General features: G+C 50.5%; 1 protein-coding gene across 1 annotated transcript; it reads right to left on the bottom strand.

Annotated features, from left to right (window-relative positions):
- Positions 1-1,226: 1,226 nt before the first annotated feature.
- On the bottom strand, positions 1,227-6,426 carry LOC113604481 (uncharacterized). Its single transcript, XM_027076647.2, has 3 exons — positions 5,350-6,426; positions 2,752-3,207; positions 1,227-2,131 (listed from the first exon to the last, which is right to left on the bottom strand). The coding sequence occupies exons 1-3, from the start codon at positions 5,389-5,391 to the stop codon at positions 1,850-1,852; spliced, it is 780 nt and encodes a 259-aa protein (XP_026932448.1). The 5' UTR covers positions 5,392-6,426; the 3' UTR covers positions 1,227-1,849.
- Between the last annotated feature and the right edge of the window lie 5,750 nt (positions 6,427-12,176).

Here is a 12,176-nt window from a genome sequence, read left to right as displayed (position 1 = left end):
CTGGAGGTTCTCTTCAGCCTGCTAGCCAGTCAGGTTTGTGCATCTCCCCCCAGGAGGGTTGGGATTAGAACCTGCAGGGCTCTGGGCCCTGCTGATGCTTGGGAGGCCACGTGTATGACCCCCACGTGTATGGGGGTCATATGGCCGACCCAGCTTGGGCTGTACGGGGAGAGAGTGGCCCCAGTTTCTAACACGCAGCCAGACGCTTCCCCACCCAATCTGTGTCTCTGAGGGCAGTGACAGCCCAGGGATGCCAGCTGGTTGGACCCAGCCATGGGGAATCTAAGAGGGGAAAGACCAGTCACCCCCTCCAAGAACAAAGCCAAGGAGTCCTGCAGCGAGGGCACATATATATTTCTTCACCATATTGCCAACCCAGCCCAAAGGGAAGTCATAGGAATGCCCCAAGAAATACTTAAAAGTGCATTTTAAAAAAGAAATTCTTGGACATAACTGAAACATGACCAATGATTTCTCTCCCATGGCCTCTCAACTTCACTGTCCTCAGGAGGACTAGGGAGCAGGTGAGGGGCAGCCATCAGGTCACCGGGGAGGGGAGGAGGGAGGAGGGGGGCCATGGAACCAGTGCACCGGGACAGAGTGGCTGTGAACATGGGTACCATGGTGCACAGTCCCAGGAGCGGGTGGGGTGGGTGAGCGCATGCTGTTGTCATAACCACGTGCTGCAGCCTCAGAGCCATCTGCCATGGTGTGGGGTGAGCCTGGAGTCTGGGGTCAGGCTGGGGCACCAGGAAATGGTATCCAGAGAGGCCAGGGAGGGGAGGGCCTCAGCAGATGTGTCATATGCTGCTCTCCCCTACCTGCGGCTGCAAAGCATGGGGAGCCAGGGAAGGAAAGGGGGAAGGAGAAAAGGCGATGTGGGGTGGCCTCCACGGTGCTCGATGGCTGGCAGCTGGCTCTTTCCCTGCTGCATCAAGACCCAGTGAGGAGGGGTGTGTAGGGAAGGGTTTTAAGTACTCAGGCCCTGAGCCCACACAGCCCTGGCTATGAACCCCAGCTCTGCTGTCTGTGAGCTGTGTGAGCCCAGGCAGGCAACTTACCTCTCTGAGCCTGTTTCTTCATCTGGAGAATGGAGCTGATGCAAGGGTCTACCCCCATGAGGATACAGAGATGGTCTCTGTAAGGTGCCTAGCACATAGCAAATGCTCACTTAATGCAAGCTGCACGCATTACTCCAAAGCACCACGTTAGCGCACCAACTCCAATCCTTGTAGTGAAGTGATTTATTCAGTCTCTGGTCTGCATCCCTCAGTTGTTCAGAGGACCAAGGTCCTGCTCCCTTCCTCTGAGCTTGGAACAGGCTACTGCAGAGGAGGACTGTGGGACGGTCTGAGTGCTGGGCCGGGCAGACATCTCCTTGGTGGAGTGCCTTTGGGAGCTGCTGCTGTCCCCTTGGCCTCGGGCAGTTTTTCCAGCTAGGAGGGCCGAGGGAGCACCCAGGGCTGTGGGGTCACTTCCTGAGGCTGAGGCTGTGGCTGCGGGGGGCACAGGCTGAGCATCTCAGCTCCAGTCCTCGAGGAGAAGGACTGCTCCTGCCCCAGGCCTGCTCAGTCGGACACTGGTGTGGAGGTGCACCCTGGCAGGGCACAGGATCTTCTTGTTGGCCCACCCAAATAGACTGAGAGGGGATGGACAGGCCTACCAGCGTTTGGGCTCCTCCTGCCAGCTCCGTGGTTCCTAGGCACCCAGGCAGAGGGGGAGGTAAGGCAGAGTTGTGGTCCCAGGCCAGTTCTGGAACCCTCACCCCCAGCCACGTTCAGCTCTTGCAGATGAGCAGGTGCTGGGGCCCAATCTTCAGCGGCTCCAGCTGCTAGTAACTCACACTCCTTCACAAAGTCGCTGCACCAGGCCTGGGCAGCATCCCTGTGGGCTCCTGGCTCCCCAGCGGAGAGACTGGAGGCCCAGGGCTGGCGTGCAGCGCCTCCTCGAGGGTTCTGTAGTAAGGCACGAATCCCGAGCCACCAAGGGCATGGTCCCTGAAGGCAGCATCACTGGAGGAAGGGGCAGTCAGACCGCTGTCATGGCAGTGCCCCTCTGGGACCAGCAGGATGGGGCAGCAGGGTGGCGAGCGAGAGGACCCAGGGAGGTGGTCTGGGCTTGCCGAGGCAGCCTGTGTGGGAAGGAGACAAGACGGTCAGCCAGGCTCCCAAGTTTGGCTAGAAATCCAGCGCTGGCCTTGTGCCTGCAACACCCCAGCAGCGGTAGGGAAGGAGGCAGGATGCATGACTACTCTGCAGACTGGAGAACAGTGAGCAATATCATTCAGCCCCCCAGGCCTCCCGGCCGGAAGGAGTGCATCTGGGATCACAATCCACTCATCCCGCCTGCTCCGTCTCTGTGGTCACGGCACAGCCCCCAGCTCTGTGACTGGTAGTGACATGACAGGGCACCGGCTTGGGGTCGGAGCCCAGGTTTGCTCTTGCTACCAAGTCGCTTAACTGCCCTGAGACTCATTTTTCTCCCTTCGGTCATGTGGGAGCAGCAATCAGCCGTCTCTCATCGGACTATTATTAGGACAGGTGAGATGATGTACTTGGAGCATCGGCTGGGGTGCCGAGCGAGTCATAAGGACTACACAGGTGCTTCTGTCGGAGAACACCGGCTAAGCCTGGCGTTACTGTACGTAATTCTCACCATGGCTCCCCCAGTAGCTCCACTATTGCCTCCCTTTGTAAGGACTTTGAAGCTCAAGGGGCTTAAACACATTCCCCCGGGGCCACGCCCACTCACAGAGCATGCGCAGCTGACGGTCATCCTGCAGACGCAGCCAGCCAGAGCCTCCTTCCTGGTGCATGGGTCTCGGGAGCCCCAGCATGACCTGCCAGGAAGGCCCAGCCTGGGAAAACACTCCTCCTTGGAGCGGTAGAAAGGGAAGAAGCCGCTGGGCGGTTCTGAGTCCTCATGGAATGCTGGATCTCTGACAGTCTGGTCTCCTTCTTGGTCCCTGCAAGCCTCAGGCTGTGGGACCAGCTCCCCCACGGCCAGGAGAGTCCCATAGGTGCGAAAGAAGGGCAGGTACTCTAAGGCCACCGGAGACCCATGGGAGAGGTCAAGGCTGCTGAGGGGCTCACTGCCCCTTGAACGGCTGGCCTGTGGGTGCTGGGACAGGGGCTCTGGGCCGGCCGCCTCCAGGAGGCTCTGGGAAGCCAAGACGCTGGGCTCAGGCTCACAGCTCTTCTGGGATGACTGGAAAGAGAATGGTGTTCCACCTGTTACCGCAGCCCAAAGTCCCCGCCCCCTAGCCCCGTCTCCCATTCCTGCTGACACTGGAGGCCAGAGGGGTCTTTCCAAAGCATAAACCTGAGTGTGCTCCCCTCCAGGAGAACCCAGCGGCAGCTGCCAGCCACAGTCAGGTTACCCAAGAGTCTTGGAGGGCCTGGCCCTGCCAGCACCTGCAGCCTTCCCCCACGCACAGCTGGTTCCACTCTGTATACACAGGCCTCCTTGCCCTTCCTTGGTCACACAAAGCTTGGCCCGGCTTTAGAACCTATGCCCAGATCTGCCCTTCCCCTCCCAGTTCAAAGGAGCTTTCCCAGCCCCTGCCTCCCCCAATCCCTGCACTGACTCCCAATCACTCCAGCCTCACATCTCCCACGCTGGAACGTTCTTGGTCTCAGTCTGCCTATTCTGGGGTGTGGTGGTCTCGTCTCATTGTGGGCATGCAATATCGGTACTTTTCCAACAAATGACGGGGCTAATTTGCTGACTCTCAGGCCATCGCATATTCCCTGCACTGTCCAGTCCATCCACACAGACCTCTCAGTCCTTCTCAAGTCGCCAAGCAGCCTCCTGCCACAGGCCCTTCACTCATGCTAATGCTCCTGCCTGGAATCTCTTCCTTCTCCTTTTTCCTGGTTGACAACTTCAGCTTGTGGCTCCAGGCTCCCATCCTTCCCCGGTTTAGCTGCTTCACTCTGTTGCTGACTTCCACCACCCTGATGCCCCTCATTCGGAGCATCCACACCTCTGCTGTGAAACATTCATCTGCATGGTGACTTGATTAATATCTCTCATCTCACCAGTTATAAATTCCACTGAGGCTAGGCCCATCTGTCTTCTGTATCCTCAAGGCCTAGAACAGCCTTGGCATATGGCAGATACCAAATATTGGAATAAAGGAAAGAAAGGTGGGAGAGAAGGAGGAAGAAAGAGAATATTAAACTGGGCTTGTCCAGGAGCAAAGTCCTTGCCAGACTCCCTGTCAATAGGAAGGGGAAGGCAGGTCTTGTGGGGAGGCTGGGAAGGGGAATAAGGAATTACTTCCCAGGCCCAGAGTGGGACACAGAAGCCCAGAGCACCCGTCAGTGAAAAAACAACCCATTCTCCACCTTTGCCCATCAGGGTCAGACCCAGAGCCCATGGGTATATGTGGCGTGCAGGGGTACCCCGTGGATTCTGAGTCCCATAGGAAGGACTTATGGTCTGGCCCTGGCCTTCTTGATCCTTGCTGGGGTCTCTGGGCCTTGAGTTCCCCACCCCAGCCACATGTGTGGTCATGCCTGTCCTAACTCCTTGTGTGCAGCTTGACCACCACTGTCCCTTTTGAAAGTCCTAACCCTTGGTGACGGCCCATGGCCCCACAGACTGTGAGCTCCTGAAGAGCAGGGACCAGACCTCCTCCTCCTCCCCAGACACACCACGGCCCCTCTGCAGGTAGACCACGGGAGCCCCCTCCCAACTTTGCTGGGCCTAGGGAACAAGATGGTGTGGAGGCACTGTCAGGGTTGGAGGCCAAGCCTACCCTGCTCTTAAGCCTGTGCTCTTTTCACAATGACCTACATGGTATTGTGGTCTCAACTGTGTCCCCCATAAGATATGCTGAGGTCCTAACTCCTGGTACCTGGGAAAGGGATCTTATTTGGAAAGAGAGTCTTTGTAGATGCAGTCAAGGTAAAATGAGGTCATACTGGATTAGGATGGCCCTATATCCAATGACTGGTATCCTTTATGAGGGAAATTTGGACACAGACACAAGGGGAGCATCATACAACAGTGGTGGCAGAGATGGGAGGGATGCTGCCCAAGCCAAGAGATGCCACGGATCGCCAGGAGCCACCAGGAACTAGGAGAGGCAAGGAACACCTTCTCCTTGAGCCCCCAAGAAGGAGCCTGCCTTCAGAACTGTGACAGAATACACTGGTGTTGTGTTAAGCCACCCAGTTTATGGTGACTTGTTTCAGCAGCCCCAGGACACTCACACATACAGGTGGGTTGGATGGCTGATTGTGTGGGTGAAGGGAGTGGACACAAGAATGAAGGCTTGCAGAGCCTCATGAGCAGTTTATGGGGAGAGTCTCCCTGCAGGGGCTGGGTCTCCCTAGACCTTACCCTTCCTGCCATCCAGAGGTGTTGGCCCAGAGGCTCTCCCATGTCTGAGTCTTGCCCGCCTGGGCCCTGGCTCCACTTCACCAGTGGGTTCTGGATTCAAGGAGGCCAGGTATGTCCCCACCTACTCTCCAGAGGGGCTTATGCTGTCCCTCGGCCACCGTCTCGGCATCCGTTCTGGAGTCAGTGGTAGCCCCACATTGTGCCATGATCAAGGTTAATCTTCAGACTCTGATGGAAAAGACAAAGCTGCCCTTGGCAGATCCCTTCCTCCTGGCCTGCTCTTCCCCCTGGCAAATCCCCCTCTGCCTGTCAGAGAAGGTTCCACCATGAAGTCACAAGGCCTGCTGCCAGGCAAGAAAGCCAGATGGCACCGTTACCATGGAGACCCCTGCCCAAGCACCCAACACCTGTGATCATCACCTGCCTCTTAATTCAGCTTAATCCAGATCTCCCCCCTGGGACTTGCAGGATACAAAGGGAGGGCAGGCATCTTCTGGAATCAGAACAGCTCTCCATGACAGATCCAGTGAGCTCACTCAAGGACTTGTGCCCAGAGATTCAGTGCCTCAGCGCCTCAGCAGCCTCCCCAGGAAGGTGAGGGGGCACCCCAAGGATTCATGCTGTTGTCTCAGGCTGTCTAGACCGCTCCGTACCTGAGTGCTTCAGTCCCCTTGGGTTTCTACTCTTGCCACTTGATTTTAGCCCCCTCTCCTCTGTGGGTCTTTCCCAGTCACTTGAGAGCACAGAGTGAGACACAAAGCCTAATGCCCACTTTCCCCCACAGAGCCACCCTTCCCAGCTCTGTCCCAGGCCTGATGGTCCCGCACAGAGGGAAGAGACCAGCCTTTATTGTCACACCTCCCAAGAATCAGCTGCTGCACTGGGCGTTTCCCCACATGCAGCCCTCTCTATAGACCTTCAAGTTGGAAATAGTACCACTGTTGTGCCGTGTTAGAGACTGGGGAGCTGAGCCTCCGCTAGGACGGCCTTCAGAGGTAGTCTTTAGCCTTAGGTCTGGAGGCTGGAGAACCCCAGCCGAGGGCCACAAGGCCCTGGTATCTCCAGGACCTCAAGCTTCTCCATTGCTGGATTCCAAGCACAGTGTGACCCAGCAGGGCTCCTCGGGGCCAGGCCCCGGACCCCCCACCCCTACCCCAGGGCCGTTAAAGCTTGCTTTTCTTGTTTTATGGAATTAACTCTTTAATCCACGTGGAATGTATGTTTTGTAAGTGGTAACAGATAAGGCTCTAATTTTATTTTATGAGTTATATGTGTTGATTCAATACCATTGATGAATAATGGATCTCTCCACCAACCTGATATGAAAAGCCAGAATAACCACGTTTGAAATTCATAACTATTTTAAACTCAAGTCAGTTTCTCTAATTTGTTTATTGCTCTGTCCCTCTTTGTCTCTTTTGGTACCAATTCCATACATTATACATTTATTTATTTATTTATTTATTTATTTATGTTTGTTTGTTTGTTTGTTTGTTTTTGAGAGAGAGAGACAGAGAGACAGAGTGTAACCGGGGGAGGGGCAGACACAGGAGAGGGAGACACAGAATCCGAAGCAGGCTCCAGGCTCTGAGCTGTCAGCACAGAGCCCAACGCAGGGCTCAAACCCATGAACTGCAAGATCATGACCTAAGCTGAAGTCAGATGCTTAACCGACTGAGCCACCCAGGCACCCCTATTTACTTATTTATTAATAAGTAGGCTCCGGGGTGCCTGGGTGGCTCAGTCGGTTGAGCATCCGACTTCAGCCCAGGTCACTATCTTGCAGGTAGTGAGTTCGAGCCCCACGTCAGGCTCTGTGCTTGGAGCCTGGAGCCTGCTTCTGATTCTGTGTCTCTCTGTCTCTCTGCCCCTCCCCTATTCGCGCTCTGTCTCTGTCTCTCTGTCTCTGCCTCTCTCAAAAATAAACATTAAAAAAAAAAAAAATAAGTAGGCTCCGTGCCCGATGCGGGGCTTGAACTCATGACTCTGAGATCAAGAGTCACATGCTCTACCCACTGAGCTGCCCAGGCGCCCCCTTATACAGCCATATTTAAAAACATCAGCTTTATTGAGGTCTAGGTTATATACAGTATAAAGCATATCATTCACAACCTAAAAATCCATGTAGCAAGCCCAAAATTAATATACAGAAATGCCTCTCTTCACGTAGTACCCCCCGCCCCGGCCTTCCAGCCCCAAGCAACAACTGATTTGCGTTTTGATGTCATAGATTCATTTTGTGTGTTCTAGAATAAATGGAATCACACAGTACGTAGTTTTGTGCGCAGCTTCCTTGTTTTCAGCATTTTGTTTTTAAGATTCATCCACGTTGGCGGCATTCTGTTTGCACCTTTCTACACCACAGTGTGTTTGTCGATTCATTGGTGGGCCGTTGGGTTGTTTCCATTAGCAACTAGGCTGCTGGGCATGGTAGTGTACGAGACGGTGGGGGCAAAGTTTTCGTTTCTCTTCGGTAAGCACTCACGATGTGAATAGCTTGATCACACGGTAAGCATGTGTTTACGAAGCTGACGCACTGATTCCCAAGCCAGGTTGTGCCCTCTTACGTTCCCGGGGGCAGTGTGTGAAAGATGGAGTTTCTCTCCATCACTTTAAAAGTTCTGCCATTCTTGGGGCACCTGGGTGGCGCAGTCGGTTAAGCGTCCGACTTCAGTCAGGTCACGATCTCGCGGTCCGTGAGTTCGAGCCCCGCGTCGGGCTCTGGGCTGATGGCTCAGAGCCTGGAGCCTGTTTCCGATTCTGTGTCTCCCTCTCTCTCTGCCCCTCGCCCGTTCATGCTCTGTCTCTCTCTGTCCCCCAAAAAACAAATAAACGTTGAAAAAAAAATTTAAAAGTTCTGCCATTCTGGTGGGTATGTACGAGGACAGCATTATGGTTTTAGTTTACGATAACGACTCGTGATGTTGAGCATCTTTTCGTGTGCATATCGTCAGTTCATATAACTTCATCTGTTAAGTGTTTGAATCTTTTGCATATTTTAACAACTTTATTGTTACAAAGTACACCAAACCGCATATATGCAAAGTATGCAATTTGCCCAGTTTTCACATTTGTACGCACCTGGTAAACCATCACCACAATCAGGATACCAAGTATTTTTATCAGTCCCCCAAATTTCCTGATGCACTTTTGTAATCTGTTTCTCCCATGTCCAGGCAACCACTTGATCTGCTCTCTGTCACTATAGATTATTCTGTATTTTCTAGAAATTTACATAAATGGAATCATACACCAGATACTTTAACTTTTTTCTTAATTTGAGAGAAAGAGAGAGAGGACATGGGGGAGAGGGGGACAGGGGAAGAGAGAGAGAGAATTTTAAGCAGGCTCCACACTCCGCACAGAACCTGATGTGGGGCTCGATCCCACGATCCTCGGATCATCACCTGAGCCAAAACTGAGAGCTGGACGCTCGAATGAATGAACCACCCAGATGCCCCTACTTTGACTTGTCTTACACAGCATAATATTTGTGAGATTCCTTTATGTTTTTGCATGTATGAATAGTTTGTTCCTTTTTTCTTACAGAGTGCTATTTCATTGTATGGATGTATCACAATCCTTATTCCACAATATGTAGCGTATCATGTTTTTCCAGCTATTTTGATGGTATTTAGCTTTCATTTTCAGCCATTTATAATGTGTCTAGGCATGGTTTCCAATGACCTTATCCTTTGGGGGTTTGCAGAGCCTCCAGAATATATCAGTTTACATCTTTCACCAAATCTTGGAAGGCTTATTTCTTCCAATATTTTTTTGCAGTTGATTTTTCCTCTCCTGCTGGGACTCCAGTGACACCTCTGAGGGACCACCTAGCCCCTGTTTCTGGGCTTCCACCCTGAGGAGCATGGACTCATGTGGGGGCTGGTCTAGAACCTTGTTGTTTGGATGGGGTGGGGGCTGGGCACAGGAACCAAGCTGCAATGGAGTGGGGGTTGTTGGAGAATCTCTTGAGCTGGGAGTTCTTCCTGGGCCTTCTAACTATCCCTTTTATGGCTCTTGCCTCTTCCTGATGTTTGTGACCCTAAGAACCATCTGCCCCTCTCCAAGCCAGTGTCCCACCTGAAGTCACAGGGCAGACTGGGTACGAGATCCTTGGGCTCTCCCCTCCCTGGAGTGGCTCCAGGACCTCCCATGGTGGGGTCAGACCTAGATCTGCCTACCCTTCCTGACCCGTCTGTGCCCAGTCCCTCAGCACTGCCCCTTTCTTCTCCATGACACATCCTTGATGCCTTCTCTATCAAATTAAAAAAGAAAAAAATTAAATTTAACTAACCTTTAAAAATTTAAATATATTTTCCCACAGGTCCCTGGTGCTCTGCTCTTTTTTTTCTAATTTTCTTTTCTCTCTGTTCTTCAGATTGCATAATTTCTATTCATCTATCTTGAAGTTTATAGGTTTTTTTTGCCCTCTCATCATCACCAAGCTGCTATTGAAATCAGTAAATTTTTAAATTCCGATTTTGTATTTTTCAGTCCTAACATTTCCATCTGGTTCCTTTTTATAGGTCCTGTGTCTACGCTGAGAACTTCTATCCTTTTATTCATTCCAAATGTGTTTTTCTTGACCTAATGGAGCACAGTTATAATAGCTTCTTTGAACTCTTGGTTTGATCATTGCAATGCATGGGCCACCTTGGCATTGGCATTTATTGTCTCTTCCTTGGAGAAGTGGCCACATTTTCCTGGTTCTTTGTCTGTTGGCTAATTTTGAATTGTCCCAGACATTGTGAATGTTATGTTGTGTAGACTTTGGGTCCTGTAAATAATCCTCCAGAGAAGTCTGTATTTTTGTTCTAGCAGACAATCAACTGGGTTAGGTTCAAGCTGCATGTTCTGTCTTGCCTTCCATACATAACGCCTCAAATCTCAGTTCAGTGCTCTAAGCCTGCGCTGTATTGGCTTGACTCTGTTCTTGAGCATGAATTATTTAGTGATTAGGCTAAAAAGATACGTGCACATGGTTTAAAGCTCAGTTTGGTTTTCAAAGCTTTGCTGTGCTGGTTTGGGTCTGTCCCATTCAGGCAGAGCTCAGAGGTTAGGCCATCCGTGTACACTGATTCACAGAATTAAGAGACCACTTTCCTGGCTCTCTCTCCTCCTGGATTCCTTCCACACTCTGCGTCCTCCCAGGGCCCCCCTTCTGCCACTGCTGCATTGTTGCTGTGCAAGTGGAGCCTGCCCTGTGGGTAAAGCCAAGAGACTGCGAGAGACAGAGACAAAGACAGAGACAGAGAGAGATCGAGAGAGAGAAGATGGGAAAGTTCCCCCTGCATGGATCACTTGTCTAGAAGCGTCATCTCCACAATCTGTTTTTGTTTACTTTTTAGAGTTCTCCAGTAGTTGGATTTTTAATATGGCTCAAAGTTTTTGTTATAATTAGTGGGAGGAGTTGACTAAGTGAGCTTACGCTACCATGCCAACACTGGAAGCTCCTTTCCCCCACTTTTAATAAAGTTTTTTGTCTTCTTATTGTTATGTTGTAAGAGCTCTTTATATATACTGGATACAAGTCCTTTGTCAGAAATATGTATTGTGAATATTTTCTACCAGGCTGTGCCTTGACTTCAATCTTGTTAACAATGTCTTTCTAGGAAATTTTTTTCATTTTGAGGAAATCCAATTTGCATTTCTCATTTGGGCTTTTGGTATCCGAAGAAACACGTGCTTATCCTAAGACTGTGATGATTTCTTCCTATGTTTTCTTCTAGATGTTCTATACCCTTACCTTTTATGTTTAGGTCTCCTATAATTGTTTTTGAGGTAATTGATACGGTTTGAGGTAGGCATCAGGATCTATTTTTCCATTTAGATCTCCACTATGTCAATGTCATTGGTTGAAGACTTTTCCCGTTTCTCATAATCAGTACTATATGCACAGGTCCATTCATCCTGGCCTCTCTGCTCTGTCCAACTGACCAATACTGTGGCATATTCTTGATTACTGTGATCAGTGTTTCTCAATCTTGGCACTATTGACGGTTTGAGCCAGATTACTCTTTGATGTGGGAGCTGTCCTGTGGACAGCTGCAAATTTACTCTATGCCTTGAAATCAGCTAGGGTAGTTTGCCAATTTCGTTTTTTTTGAAAATATACTTTAACATTTAAAAAATACATTAAATAGTTCACTGGTGCCTGGGTGGCTCAGTCAGTTAAGTGTCTGTCCGACTTTAGCTCAGGTCATGATCTCACGGTTCCTGGGTTTGAGCCCTGTGTTGGACTCTGTGCTGACAGCTTGGAGCCTGGAGCCTGCTTCAGATTCTGTGTCTCCCTCGCTCTCTGCCCCTCCCCACTTCTGTGTGTGCTCGTGCGCTCTCTCTCAAAAATAAAGATTAAAAAATTTCAAAAAAAAATACATTAAATATTTTAAAATTTTTAAATAAATATTAAATAATATTAAATATTTAATGTTAACACATTATTAATATTAAATACTTTTAAAAAGCCTATGTCCACACTTTCATAGAAATTTATGTTGAATTTGTCTCTAAATTTCAAGCTTTTTGCACTTTCTTTTTCAGTTAGTAAAATCTACCCCTTCGATAGTTTGCAGATCTATGAATTTTAACCAATCATCCCATCAAGTAACCACCACCTTAATCAAGATAAAGACCAGTCCAATTACTCCCCAAATTCCCTTTTGCCCAGTGGTGTGCTGGTAAACCGGTTCTCAAAAACAAAGAAGACAACACAACTAAGCCTTGACTGTTGGCTCATTTCCCTGGTGTCAACACTCCCACCCTGGCCAGTTTCAAACTGCTGACACGGCATCACTAAATGTGCAGTTGGGAAGAGAGGTGCGGAC

Source organism: Acinonyx jubatus, chromosome A1 (genome assembly GCF_027475565.1).
Source record: "Acinonyx jubatus isolate Ajub_Pintada_27869175 chromosome A1, VMU_Ajub_asm_v1.0, whole genome shotgun sequence".
In the NCBI taxonomy this organism is placed as follows: domain Eukaryota; kingdom Metazoa; phylum Chordata; class Mammalia; order Carnivora; family Felidae; genus Acinonyx; species Acinonyx jubatus.
This window is presented reverse-complemented; position numbering and strand designations above follow the sequence as displayed.

Bases quoted from the DNA above. Each gene is read 5' to 3' on its own strand.
- LOC113604481 (XM_027076647.2), bottom strand. From the start codon at position 5,391: ATGGGAGAGCCTCTGGGCCAACACCTCTGGATGGCAGGAAGG. The intron at 3,208-5,349 runs GTAAGGTCTAGG...TTCTCTTTCCAG, and splicing joins ACCTCTGGATGGCAGGAAGG to TCATCCCAGAAGAGCTGTGA. The intron at 2,132-2,751 runs GTGAGTGGGCGT...CTTCCCACACAG, and splicing joins CCGTCAGCTGCGCATGCTCT to GCTGCCTCGGCAAGCCCAGA.